At 37.9% G+C, this 13,553-nt stretch overlaps 1 protein-coding gene across 12 annotated transcripts; it reads left to right on the top strand.

Moving 5' to 3' along the window:
• Positions 1,733-12,648, top strand: LOC109728434 (cyclin-D1-1-like). 12 transcript variants are annotated; one of them, XM_020258834.1, is made up of 8 exons: positions 1,753-2,183; positions 2,270-2,372; positions 3,434-3,482; positions 4,069-4,133; positions 4,451-4,522; positions 4,875-5,005; positions 7,261-7,509; positions 7,647-7,734. In XM_020258834.1, exons 1-7 carry the CDS (start codon positions 2,130-2,132, stop codon positions 7,495-7,497), a joined length of 711 nt encoding a protein of 236 aa, XP_020114423.1. In that variant the 5' UTR covers positions 1,753-2,129; the 3' UTR covers positions 7,498-7,509; positions 7,647-7,734. The 12 variants fall into 12 exon arrangements, 8 of the variants coding, with proteins under 8 accessions (XP_020114424.1, XP_020114429.1, XP_020114426.1 ...); XR_002220973.1 differs by lacking the exons at positions 7,261-7,509; positions 7,647-7,734 and adding exons at positions 9,818-10,389; positions 12,355-12,648 and having other exon boundaries at positions 1,754-2,183; XR_002220971.1 differs by lacking the exons at positions 7,261-7,509; positions 7,647-7,734 and adding exons at positions 9,810-10,389; positions 12,355-12,647 and having other exon boundaries at positions 1,754-2,183.

A 13,553-nucleotide genomic window follows, 5' to 3' on the forward strand; every position in this document is an offset into this window, starting at 1 on the left:
TAACTAAGTATCTCATATCATATAATTCTACTCTAAATATGTCGTAATATATAGTATCCTTATATAGTATGAGATACTAAATATGTCGTAACAGAGGGATTTCTTGGTGGAGGGTTCTAAAAATATTCTAACCCTTTAGAACCCTAATTGTGGATTAGGAAATCATGTGAGGCCACTTAATTTCAAGAGGAAAGATCATTTAGTGATTTGAAAATGGCAACAAAGGATCTTTTGTATAGGGCAAGGAAAGCTTGGGAGCAAGCTTAGAGATCCTAGAGATTGGCCTAATTGCAAGTGTTTACAAGCAATTAGGAGACTTCAAAGGTGGATTGTGCTTCACCGAAGTGACTAGGTCGCTTCCATACCAAAGTGAAGTATGATTTTGTTTATTGATGCATGCATGTAATGATAGATTAATTGGTTAAATGAGTAGACAGAAGGTATACTACTTAGGGTAAATAATCTATTACTGGATAAGAACATAGGCATGTGGAACATATAGGAGATATATATATATATATATATATATATATATATATATATATATATATATATATATATATATATATATATATATATATATATGTGGTTAGTAAACATAGATCGATGAACTCTAGAAAGATTAGAGAACTCGACAATTGGAAACAAGGACTAGATGTCATGAATCCTAGGTGTGGACAACTAGGATACAAAACATAGGTTGGACATGAACCTAGTATCATTGAACATAGGTTGGACATGAACCTAGAGTTGTTGAACCTAGGTTATGAACCATAGTATAGTGGTATTGAAGTGTTGTAGAACCTAGGTTATGGAACATAGTGGATAGGATGACCACTAGGACATGAACGATATGAACCTAGAAAAGTTGACAACATAGGGTATGTGATGAATTCTAGAGACTTGAAAAGTGGATTCCAGAATCCCTAGGATTGGTGGTTGCGAGTATGTGTGGTTCTCCTCGCTTGGTAGCGGTTTATACTTACAGGTATGTATGGTTCTCCTTGCCCGGCAAGTGAATCATAACTGCGGGTATGTGCGGTTCTCCTCACCTGCAGTGATTCAACAGGAATGTGTAGTTCTCCTCGCCCGGTAAGCGACTTATTGTCAAGGGTATGTTGGTATTTTCTCGCCCAACGGATAACCTACAGTCGAGTAGATTTAAGGCTGAGGTGCAAGTGAGACGTCCTTTACTTCGAGCCTGAACAATGAACGGTAGTTCGCTGGTAATTGACTCAAGATCGAGTCGGATGGGATAGCTTGGAAAATTCTATTCACTATCTAAATAAAGATCAATAACTCCGATCTTAAATTGAAGGATCCGGTCATATATTTTTAGGATGTCGTTCGATTTTAACCGTTCATTTTATAGCCGCTTGATGGACTTTATAATGATTTTGAAAAATTACGAAATTTATTTTCTAGAAGTTTCAAATATTCTAGATCATGTTTAACGGTGTGAATCGTCGATTCAAAAACCCCAATATCAAAAACAACTTATGAGTACGAAGGACTCTATACCCATAAGAGTATAGTAGCCCTACTATATGTGTGTGTGTGTGTGTGTGTGTATATATATATATATTATTATTATTATCTATAACTACTATTAATCCCTGTGGATTTCAAGCCCTCTCTGTACTTTTAGGAAAATAGGGGGGCCCGCTTTTCCTCTTAAGCGTATAAAATAATATTTTGATAAAATTTATTTTTTTAATTAAATGAGAATTTAATTAGGGTGAGAGTAAAAGACTGACCTTCAATCTCCATCCAACCCCCCCTTCGCCTCTTCTATCTTTCTTTTTTTTTTCCTCATTCACCGATTCCACCCGTTCGCCTCCCCACGCCCTTTCCCTCTGCCTCACCACCTACACCCCACCCCCTCTTTTTCTCCACTGTTTGCTCTCCCTACTCACAGCCCTTTTTTTTCACCTCCACAATTTGGTGGGGCATCACCTATCCTCTCTCTTCCGTTCGTCCCCCCCAACTGCCCACGGCTCTACCTTATCTCATTCTTTGTGGAGTTTTTGCAAAACCCGTACAAGACGCTTCGGTGGTGTGGTCGTAGCGATGGCGGAAGCGATGAACGCGATGGCATTGGAGACCAAGGCGGCAGCGGTGGCTGCGATATGAGGCGACGGCGCAGCGGTTGTAAAGATCGCGCTCTTGGAGATCAACATCAAGTAGTGGAGATGTTCTATTTTTCCTTTTTTCTCTTTCTTTTTTATATTTTTTTCATCTACTTTTACCCATTTTACAAGATTTGAAAACTGAGGGGCGACAATGGTGGAGGCGAGGGCGGTGGAGATCGAGGCGACGACAGTGGTGGCTGCAGACCTCACCCTTTTGGAGATCAACATTAAGTGGGAGAGGTTCTTAATCTTTTTTTTTTAATTTCTTTCTTTCTATTTTTTCATGTACCTTTACCGATTTTACAGGATTTTTCAGAAGTTTAAGGTGAGTTGGGTTTTCCTCAAAATACAATTTCGTTAATGAAAATCTAGATTTTTTTAGTTTAGATAGATGATTTTGTGGATATATATATATATATATATATATATATTATATATATATAATTATATATATAAGTAAATATATATATATATAATTGGACACCGCCAATAGTCCCAAATCGATAGGAAAGGTATTTGTCATTGGGTTTATAAGACTAGACACTATAATAATAACTGGCTTAAGCATTTTGGAGCGGGTGATTGGGCCAACGAGTTATGTTGCTAGTGGGCTGGTCCGTTACATTTGTATCAGAGCGTTCAACCAGCTGACATGTGTGGAAGCTTCGGCTGAGCCAGTGGTCTGGATGATGGGGCTAGCGACGACGAGTCTCACATCGCCTGGTGATCTTGGCTGTGGGGGTTGTCATTGGGTTTATAGACTTGATACTAGTTAAAATAACTGGCTTAAGCATTTTGCGGGATTATGCCCAACGAGTTATTGCTTGCTACTGGCTTCGTGGGTTTGTGTTTTTTCTTTTTGGTCGGGTTTTGGTGGTTGTTTTGTTTTGGTTATTGTCTGGTGGGCTGGGCGTTATTTGGTTATCAGATCCGGTTCACCAGCTGGACATGTGTGGCGATCTCGGCTGAGCAGGGTCGGAGATGACGGCTAGCGAGACGAGTCTACATCGCCTGGTGATCTTGGCTGTATATGTGATTGGACCTGACCGATGAGTCAGGCCTTAACGGGGGGAGTCTGTGGACATCCCCACTATTGTCCGCATCATCGGGATGTGAAAGGGGTTGGCATTGGTTTATAAGAGACTGACACTGTAATAATAACTGGGCTTAAGCATTTTGGCCGGTGATTGGCCCAACGAGTTATGTTGCTAGTGGGCTGGGTCGTTACATATTACTATATATATATTTCCAACCCGCAGCACTACGCTCTTCTTCACCTGCTCTCCGTGCTTCCCATTCGGCCCCTCCGCAAAAATCCCCTCCTCCGGTCCCTCTCATCCACTTGAGAAAGTAATTTTTTTTTGTTTCCTTCTTTTTTGTAATATGATTTGATTCTACTGTTTGTATATCATAGTATTATGTATATAGTATAAATATAGGTAGTAGTATATATATATATATATATATATTGCTCTGTTGTTGTTGTTGTTGCTGTTGTGCTCACATGGTGGTGGTGATAAAGATGTGATTTTTATTCTTCATTTGACTAGAGAAAATATGATTGAAAAAGAAGGAAAAGCAAAAAAGTTTCCCCTGTTTAGATTTAGAGAAAAAAAATTGATCCTCATAGAAAGCCATTTTCTGTCTGTTCTTTCTTCATTTCTCTATTTCAAATTTCAATCCAAACGAAAGACAATTTGCTCTCCATTCAGTTGGAGTGTTAATTTATTGGATTTAGTAATGAGGGGGGTCGATTTTGATAGGCGAGCCCTGTTAAAAACTCTTCGTGCGCTGTTTCCTATCATATCAAGTTTTTAGGTAACATGATATTAAAACTGGTTCTAAAGGCCTCTTAGTTTTGAGACAGATTGTGGATTCATTCCCGTTCAATTATTGGGTTAAATTCTAACATTTTGCCTATAATTTTATTTTGCAGTTCCTGTTCTTACTGCCTTATTCTGGAGAACCCCTCATTTTATAGGATTTTTCTAGGAGTTCACGGTGAGTTGGGTGCACTTAAGAAAATTCATTTTGGTTAAATAGAAATCTGAATTTTTTAGTGAAATAGATAAAATTATAGAGAAAATATGTTATTCTTTTGGAATCCCTTTTCTTGCTTCCTTAATATGGAGAAACCCCAACTATATGCCATTTCAAAATGGATCCTCCAATTTTATTTTATTTTTTCATGATTGACACCCGCACACTATTTGTTTATTTTGATTTGAAATATTTTCATTTGTTAGTTTGGCAATACACTAAATTGGAGGCTTTGATCCGTGACATCATTTACCTTTCTCGATTTCTTCACATATAAGGTCGACTCATCCAAAAAGGTACGAAATATCTGATTTCGTGTGCGATGCAAGTTATTTTTGCTAAAATCCAAGGTAATGTAAATATACTGATTAGTTACAACTATTCATTCGAATATACGAAACAAATTTATACCTTTACTTAGCATCAAGTGGCCACCATTGTTTATGTATTGGCGGCGACATTTACTTGTCGCCACCATTGTTTACGTATTGGCGGTGACATTTATTTGTCGCCACCATTGTTTACGTATTGGCGGCGACATTTATTTGTCGCCACCATTGTTTACGTATTGGCGGCGACATTTGTTTGTCGCCACCATATCTTCTACATAGGTGGCGACATTACTTGTCGCCACAAAAAAGTCGCTGCCAAAACACGTTCTTCTTGTAGTGTGGTGGAATAAAATTGAGAAATATAATGCAGATATGGAGTTCTTAGATCATTGCCCATCACCCCTGGTTGCAGCTACCATAATATGTGCTACTGATGAGACACCAGCTGTAGCATTTATTAATCCTGGGATAGTTGTTACATGGTGTGTTGGACTTACAGAGGTAAACAAGAACTTAAATTTCGCATTCAAATATTCCGAAGAACAAAAGGAAAGCCTTTATTTTTGGAGATATGAACATTAATACAGTTATAATTTTGTAGAATAATGCATTTCACCTCTGCGATATCTTATTTTCAAAAAAATGACTTAGAGAATGTATATGTTATTCTGTTGTATGCATCTATTCATATTACATTGCTCTTAAGTAAATAAAAGAGATCCACGAATCAAAATATACGGGCATTTAAACAATACCTTAAAAACAAAAGTTTCTTTTTTTTGTGTTTTGTTGTTTGTAGGAAGGGATCTGCAACTGCTACCAGCTAATGCAGTAAGTAGCTATTGGTATAATATAGAGGAAACAACCAATGATCCTCTCCCAGCTTAGAATAACAACCTTAATTATCTATGAATTCCTTATTGAGTTTTGTAGATTCCTCAGTTTTTTTTTTTTTTTTTTTTTTTTTTTTTTTTTGCCTTAGAGGAGTTTGGATGGTGCCGGTTAGTTTAACAAATGTGCAGATATTAGTATCTTATGTTATATTTTGATTTAAATTTATAGTTATCTAAATTAAAGTTGAATCCTAATCTCATTAGTATAAGATAGAATTTAAAATTATTTAAAATATATATAATCAATACATATAATAAAAGGCGAACCCTAAACCCGCCACGCGTCGTCTCCACAGTGACCCCTTCCCTGCTCAGTTCTCTCGCTTCCTTCGCTGGGCTCTCTCACTCTCTCTCTCTCTCTCTCTGCTCGCGTGCCCCCGCGAGAGGGGACCGCGCACCCCCCCCGGCTCTCTCTCTCTCTTTCTCTTTCCTCTCTCTCTCTCTCTCTCTCTCTGCTCCCGTGCCCCCGCGAGAGGGGACCCGCGCACATGGCAGGCCCCCCCTCGGCTCTCTCTCTCTCTCTCTTCTCCTCCCTCCCCGGCTCCTTCCCACTCTACTGTGGCCACGTGGCCCCTCCCCTCCAGCTCTCTCTCTCTCTCTCTCTCTCTCTCTTCCCCTCTCTCTCTCCCCACCCTCCGCTCCACCTCTCTCTCTCTCTCGCTCTCGCGCACGCGCCCGCGCCGGGTGGGTCGCCCACATGGCAGGGCGCCCCCCGGCTCTGTCTCTCTCTCTCTTCTCCCCCTCTCTCCCTCTCCCACAACCCCTCCCAACACGGATCTCTCTCCACCCCTCCCCCTCCCCTCCCCCTCCGGCTCTCTCTCTCCTCCCCTTTTCTCTCCCCCTCTTCCGAGGGCTGCAAGGTCGCGGGGGCGGGGGCTGGGCGCCGCGGCCGAGCGCGGCGTGGGCAGGCGGGCGCGCGCGGTCGTGGGCCACGTGGCGCTGGCTGGGGCAGGCAGGCGCGAGCGCGGCTCTGAGCGAAGTGCGGGGAGCGGGCGGCTCGGGAGTGCGGGGAGCAGACGGAGCGGTGGGCCAGTGCGGGGCCCAGTTCTTTTCCCTGTGCGTCCCACTCCTTGTCTCTCTTTTTTTTATTTTCTTTTTTTTTCCTTTTTTCTTTTCCTAACACTCACCGTTCCTTCTCGGCCTCGACGTTGCGGCGCCGCCCTCGACGTCGCCTCGCGGCGGAGGCCGCGCGGAGTTCGTCGACGCCGTGCGCCTCGGGCGTCGTCGGTGCGGCGGCGCCCGAGGGGCTCGGGTTTATAGAGGGGTGTGCCGATCACCGTCGCGGACGTGGTCGTGGAGAAGGATCCCAACTCGGAGGTGCTCCACTGGTTGGATTGTATCAGGTTGGCCAGGGACTACTACGACGTCGTATAGTGTCATCGTCGTCAGGTTAGTGTGTTATGTTTATGTGCACGCAAACTGTTTGATGAAATGCATCAATGGAGCTGCTTTTGTTGGTCATAGCTGTTTAGAGAGAAAAATTGCACGAATAGTCCCTATACTTCTCGTTTGAACACTTTTAGCCCATAAAAATGTAAACTTTCTCCATTCTACGATTTCCAGTAGCGCCGTCCTTGTTATCTTCTTCGTCTTCTTCGGTTAGTGTGTTGTGCGCGGAAGATGTTTGGTGAAATGTGCATGAGTGCAGTTGATTTTGTTGCTTATAGTTCTTTAGAGGGTGGTAAAATTGCCTGAGTGGTCCCTGTACTATGCCGATATTGCTACTTGGTTATCGCTACATTTTTCAATCAAATACTTTAGTCAATGAAAATCTAAATTTCCTCTTTTTTTCCCTTTTTATTTTTTCGACTTATAGCTGTGGCAGAGAATGCAATTTAATTTAAATTTAAAATTTTTTCACAGGCGCGAGCAGACACGTGTGGGCGAGCGGGTGCGTGTGCAGGCGCGAGTGGGTTAAATTTAAATTTATGTTTAAAATTTATTTTTTTGCGCTGGCACGAGCGGACACACGTGGGCGAGCGGGTGCGTGCGCGTGTGCGAGCGGGCGCGCTTGAGCGGGTGCGGCCGCGGGTGCGGGGGGGCAAACTGGCGCGGATGCGAGCCCGCGTGTTGTGGGTGGCCTACAAAACATTAAAATAATTTTAAACGCAGGTGCGACCGGCGCGGATGCCAGCCCTAAGTGTTGTGGGTCGCATACAAAAATTAAATTAATTTTAAATTTAAATTTTTTATTTTGAATGTAGCTTATTTGGCTTTCTTTTAAACATTTATATATATCCTTTGAATAGGGGATCCTGACTGAGTATGGCAGGCCTCTTCAGCGGTCGGGCGGGCGAGCGAACGCCTGCGAGCGGGTGCGGGCGCGAGTGGCACAGGCGCGAATCGTGCGAGCAGGCGAACGGACGCGGCCGGGCGAAGGCGTGGGTGTCGAAGCTTAAATTTTAAATTTTAACATTTGAAATTGAAATTTTACCATTTAAAATTTAACAATTGAATTTTTTAAATTCAATTTATAATTTAATATGTAAAATATTAAAATTTAAAATTTAAAATTTAAAACTTAAAATTTAAAATTGTATATTTTTTCTTAATTACTAAAACTAAATTTTAAAATTTGTATGTTTTAAATTTTAAAATTTAGTTTCTAAATTATAGATTTTAACTTTTATATTCAAATTATAAAGTTTAAAATTTTAAAAATTATATATATTAATTTATTAAATCAATACATATAATAAAAGGGCAACCTTAAATATATCATGAAATGTCAAATTACCTAGCTGAATTCCTAAAAAATTAAAATTACAGCGAGTTATTTGATGCATATAAAAGTTAGAATTAGAAAGATTAGGAATCAACAAAACTCTATTTAAAATCATATATTCAAAATATACAAATTGAATTAAGATAAAATGTATTTTTTAAAATTTAAATGTTCAAAATGTTAAGTTCAAATTTTAGGATTTAAACAAAAGGACGCTAAAAAGTTTAAAGTTTAAATAAATTGCATAAATTTCCCGCCGCGAAGCGCGGGCCAACACTAGTATGAATAAAAGTGCAATTGGACTATGAGTCTAATTAGTAACTAATTTGGAGTCATATACTATATATATCATGTTACGGCTACATTAATGAGGCCGGAGCTCTAATTTAAAGGCCAAACTAAAATTAAAGCCAGCTGCTTTTGTTGGTGTTCGTACACGGTTGGTGATCAAGTTGCAGTGGCAGCGCAGTGCGCATTGCGCAAAGAGAGAGGGAGAGAGAGAGAGAGAGAGTGAGTCGGGCATATTTAAAATTATTTAAAATATGTAAAATATGAATAAAAGTGCAATTGGACTATGAGTCTAATTAGTAACTAATTTGGAGTCATATACTATATATATATATATCATGTTACGGCTACATTAATGAGGCCGGAGCTCTAATTTAAAGGCCAAACTAAAATTAAAGCCAGCTGCTTTTGTTGGCGTCCGTACACGGTTGGTGATCAAGTTGCAGTGGCAGCGCGGTGCGCATTGCGCAAAGAGAGAGAGAGAGAGAGAGAGTGAGTCGGGCATCTTTTTTGCAGTTCTTCCATACAGGCGTAATTTTTGGGTTTCTTTTTGGCACACGTTGCGTGTATTTGGTGCTTCATTTTTTACGAAGAGACTATCTTTGTACTCTGCCTTAAGCATTAATAAAAGTTTTTGCTCAATCTTCGCCCATAGACGTAGGCCGGTGACCAAACCACATAAATTTCGATATGCTTTTTCTTTTTCTTTTCTTGCATTAATTATTTCTCTGAATTTATTTTTTACCATTTTGATTTTAACATCTAACAAATATTCTTTTCCTGGATGTCGCTATAATGACTCTTGGAATTGAGTCAATTGGTAGAATGATGACTAATTTGATCCCGAGGAGTATCATGTGTATCCATAGTATATACAAAAAAACCTATTCAAAATTCTTCCTTTTATTAAACCTACTTATCACCTATCGCACAATATTCTATAACTTTCTTTCAAGCAAATCAAAATTATGGTTCGGTTGGATTGGATGCTAACGATGATGACGACAACGAGAAAGAGGGAGACGGTCGAGGGAATCAGAGACGAGAAGCTACCAAACACTAAGTGGTCAAGGGCAAAAAAAGTACCTAGAAGCTAAGATACCCTAGACGTAGGAATGTTGAATAAGTAGAAGCATAAGTTAATAATTGAGATCCAAATTGCCAATAATTCATTAGTGAAAGTTACATAGAGATTACGTGAACTATATCACATGTCTATGTATTGATTTTACACCTATATGTTTATACTATACAGTTAGTTAGGCCTCAATTGTTCAGTCGTTTCTTGAAGATATCTAAATTGCCAATAATTCATCAGGAAAAGTTGTATAGAATTTATATGAACTATATAGCACGTTTCTGTGCATTGATTTTACACCTATATGCTTATACTATGCAGTTATTTAGGTCTCAATTATTCAATCGCTTCTTGAAGAGAAGCCAGGATAATTTTTGACGTACATGCGGACCTGGGGTATCAAACTGTAATTTGTTTATTATGGTGAAGCATCTACCTGGATTTAAGATGCTTTGTGAATAGTTTGAGTGTATGGTAATGAAATCTTTTCTTTCTGCTAGCACTCCTTAACAACTTCGTGCTAATATTTTCTTACGTGATGTTGTATTTGTAAAGTTGAATTTTTATAAATTTTACAGCTTTCTGTGATTTATATTTGTTCAAATAGTGTTGGGGAGCTTTCCTTTTATTGTGATTAAATGTTGCTTTTTGGAGGCATAGTAGCATAACTCTTTTGTCCCTTTATGATCTGTTAACAAAAAATTGGGAAATATAAATGGTAATTTGAATTGAATAGATTATTCTCTTTGTATATTGAAAGTATTTGGTTTAGCAAGTTGTTGGCAGAACAAAGGGCAATGGCTGCAGTTGCGTAGCGCCCCTTGACCAATGCTGGTTCTCAAAATCATACCACCGCTCTTCATGATTCGGTTTGATCTGGTGCCCCTACATTCACTTTAATGTAATTGACTTTATACTTCTATGTTATTCTTGAAATTCCAATTGCTAAATTTAGCCTTTTAAGTTTATTATTTGTATTTCTGCTATTTGAATATTGATGACGATTGTTTTTTTTAGGCATATGTTGCATGATCTGTAGTGCTAACCCAAGAAAGAACCAAGTTCTAACCTAATTCAAGAATTTTTTTTTCCCTCCTTTTTCCTTGTTGTGATATAACACATAGTGCCATAAAAGCTCATTAAATTTTAGTGCATCTTTTGTTATCTAAGACTTTTAAGTTGTATATTGTGTTTATCACTGACTATTTTTTACTTTCTCTAAATACAACATGCCATAACATTTTTGTTTTTTATTTTTATTTATTTGTTTGTCCTCTTTGAGTCATTACCATGATAAGCTCTCTTTTCATAACCCAAGTGTATATTCTAACCGTTGTAGTGTTACCATCTTTTGCAAAATTTTCAAATAGAACATCACAATTTGAATTTGGCATATGTTTCTCCTATAAAATTGGCATGTTGTATATGCATTCGGCTGAAAATTTTTTTTTTCTTTATCTAATACAATCATTCATTCATATAGGGAGGGAACCATTAAGAGGCCAGGGGACCATTTGACCCTTTGGTTTCTGAAAAATTACACAAGTCTTTTCAGGCTTTTTTCTAAGTCCAATTATATAGGGAGTTTTGAGCAAAAACATATTTCATATCAATTCTCTATTAATACTGATTATGTAAGGATGTTTACAAAATTAGATTTATATAATGATCTAAAAAGGTCTCCGTTTTTTTGAAGGAATAAGTATATAATTTATATAAGAAAATTTAAATCTTGGATTCCCTTGATTTGTTGGATATTATTTTTTATTGTATTTTCTTATCTAAATTTTCTTCTCCTTTCAAATAGTATAAATTTTGTTACTATTCAACTTAGTATATTAGCACGCTTTTTTGCTTTAAGCATTTTATTACTAATCGACTTCAGTGGATAAGTATATTTAGACTTTTGTTGGAAGCTAATTCGTTTGCACTATTTTGGTTTTCAAAATAATAACAAGTTTTTGATACAATAGTTAGATATCAATTTTACTTTATCAGTGTCTATCCGCTGCAACGCGCGGGTTACTACACTAGTATATATTAAACCCCATTATTTTATCCACGTGGCATCATTTCCTTCAATTAGAAAACTGTGGGACCCACCTGTCATTATTTCTAACTCATTGCCAGTTGATCGTCCTGCTTTATATTAAACCGGTTTAATATTTCCCTAAATTAAAGGAATGTGGGCCCTACCTGTCATTGTTTCTTCTCTTTTTTCTTTGATGAATTCATTGATCTTCCCGATTTTACATTGAACCGCGGGTCCCCTTTAATGTTGATTGGGCCCGCTTTCTTTTAGAACCTTCACCGGTTGATCTTCCCACTTTACATTCAACCGGTTTAATAATTCCCTAAATTAAAGGAACATGGGCCTCACCTGTCATTATTTCTTCTCTTTTTCCTATGATGAATCTATTGATCTTTCCAATTTTACATTGAACCGTGGGTCTCCTTTAATGTTGATTAAGGCCCGCTTTCTTCCACCTATTAGTTTTTACCTATTCATTTATTTTCAATTCACTTATGGGAAGATAAACCGGCCACTAATTTTTTTCCATTGAATAAGTCTATTTTCTCATTGATCAAACAAGTTCACGCATCCCTAAACCTCGGTTCGCCGTCCTAGAGTTGTTGCTCCAACTGGGTTCGATCCTTCTTCCGTCCTTATAGTTTCGGATTGCGGCGCATCGTTCATGTTTTCTTCTCTTGCCAAAAAAAGGTTCTGATTTATTGTCTTCTCTGCTTCTCCGATCTTCCGCTGCATCGGATTTCTATATTCATTGAATCCGAATAATTGTTTTACAGTCATTCCATTATCTTTTGTTGGCTATATAATAGATCATTCATCAATTTTTCTATGCAGCAAATGTACTCTATTCCGGATGTTTCACTTGGATCATGGTTGACTGGATTAGATGCCGAGCATATTGAAGATTGAAGATCATGCTGCCGTGCTCACTTGGATATGATTCTTTATTTCCTCTTCTTTGTCTTATATATCAACTTCCGATAATATTATTCTAGATATTCCATAAAATATCAATAGTTTTATTTATCTATTTATGCTAATCATTGAACTCACGATTCTCCAATCATTCCTAAAATCTGATTATTTACTTATTTATTCATTTTTTTGAAGCCGTGTCAGAATCAGTTTAATGGAAAGAAGGGAGTAGAAATGAGTGAAAAATGGCTTTGTATAACCAGCTACTGGTATATTTTTTTTTTCATACTTCTTTTGGTACTTTTTTAAATTAGTTCACTTATATCTATTGTTTGGCCGTTTTAATCCCTAAATCTTAAAGTTAGCTATAATAATATTTACCTGCCGCATCGCGCGGGTTAGCACACTAATATGTATATATATATGTGGTGAAAGAGCCGAGTCAAGTGAGAACAAATAATGAAGAATTGTATCCTTCACCTAAATAAAGCAACTTATTTCTAATTGCATTATGATCCAGCTTAGGGTTTAGGCTTTTAAGTATCTAATTTGTTTAAACTTTTGACTTTATGCTCTTTATCTAAATAAAGCAACTTATTTACAATTGCACTATGTTCCAATGTTTGGCTATCTAATTTATTTAAGCCTTTTATTTTATTCTCTTCTCATTGTTTTTTAATGTATAACAACAATAAAAAATTCCCGTGGCGAAGTGCGGGTTCTTTGCTAGTGTGCAATATATGCAAGTCTCAAAGAGTAAAGTAAAAGAAAATTCCTAAGTCGCAATATCGGAATAGCACATGCACTATCCATACATTTTATCTAAAATTGTTTGCAAGGTTCAATTCTTTTGTTAAGCTTTAGATGGCCAGACTCAAAATTTGTATAATGTGGATTAATGGGAGAGATGGTTTGCTGAGTTCACCTATGAAGTTTTGAATTCCGTGTCGACTTTTATACAATCACGGTATCTGTGCCGGCTTTTGATGCCCCTCGAGATAGAATCTCGGGTAAAATTTATAAACAGTCACTATGCAATCCCAATATTGTTATTTAATCTTGAAATTTTACACACATAGCACTTTTCTTTGTTAGGCAATATTTGAAAATATTTTGGT

The sequence above is a fragment of the Ananas comosus genome, linkage group 23 (assembly GCF_001540865.1).
Source record: "Ananas comosus cultivar F153 linkage group 23, ASM154086v1, whole genome shotgun sequence".
NCBI lineage: Eukaryota > Viridiplantae > Streptophyta > Magnoliopsida > Poales > Bromeliaceae > Ananas > Ananas comosus.

Excerpts from the sequence above, each read along its gene's own strand:
- LOC109728434 (XM_020258834.1), top strand. The coding sequence starts at position 2,130 with ATGAGGCGACGGCGCAGCGGTTGTAAAGATCGCGCTCTTGGAGATCAA. Across the intron at positions 2,184-2,269 it reads CTCTTGGAGATCAACATCAA|ACTGAGGGGCGACAATGGTG; the intron begins GTAGTGGAGATG and ends CAAGATTTGAAA. Across the intron at positions 5,006-7,260 it reads GGTGTGTTGGACTTACAGAG|GCGCGAGCAGACACGTGTGG; the intron begins GTAAACAAGAAC and ends ATTTTTTCACAG.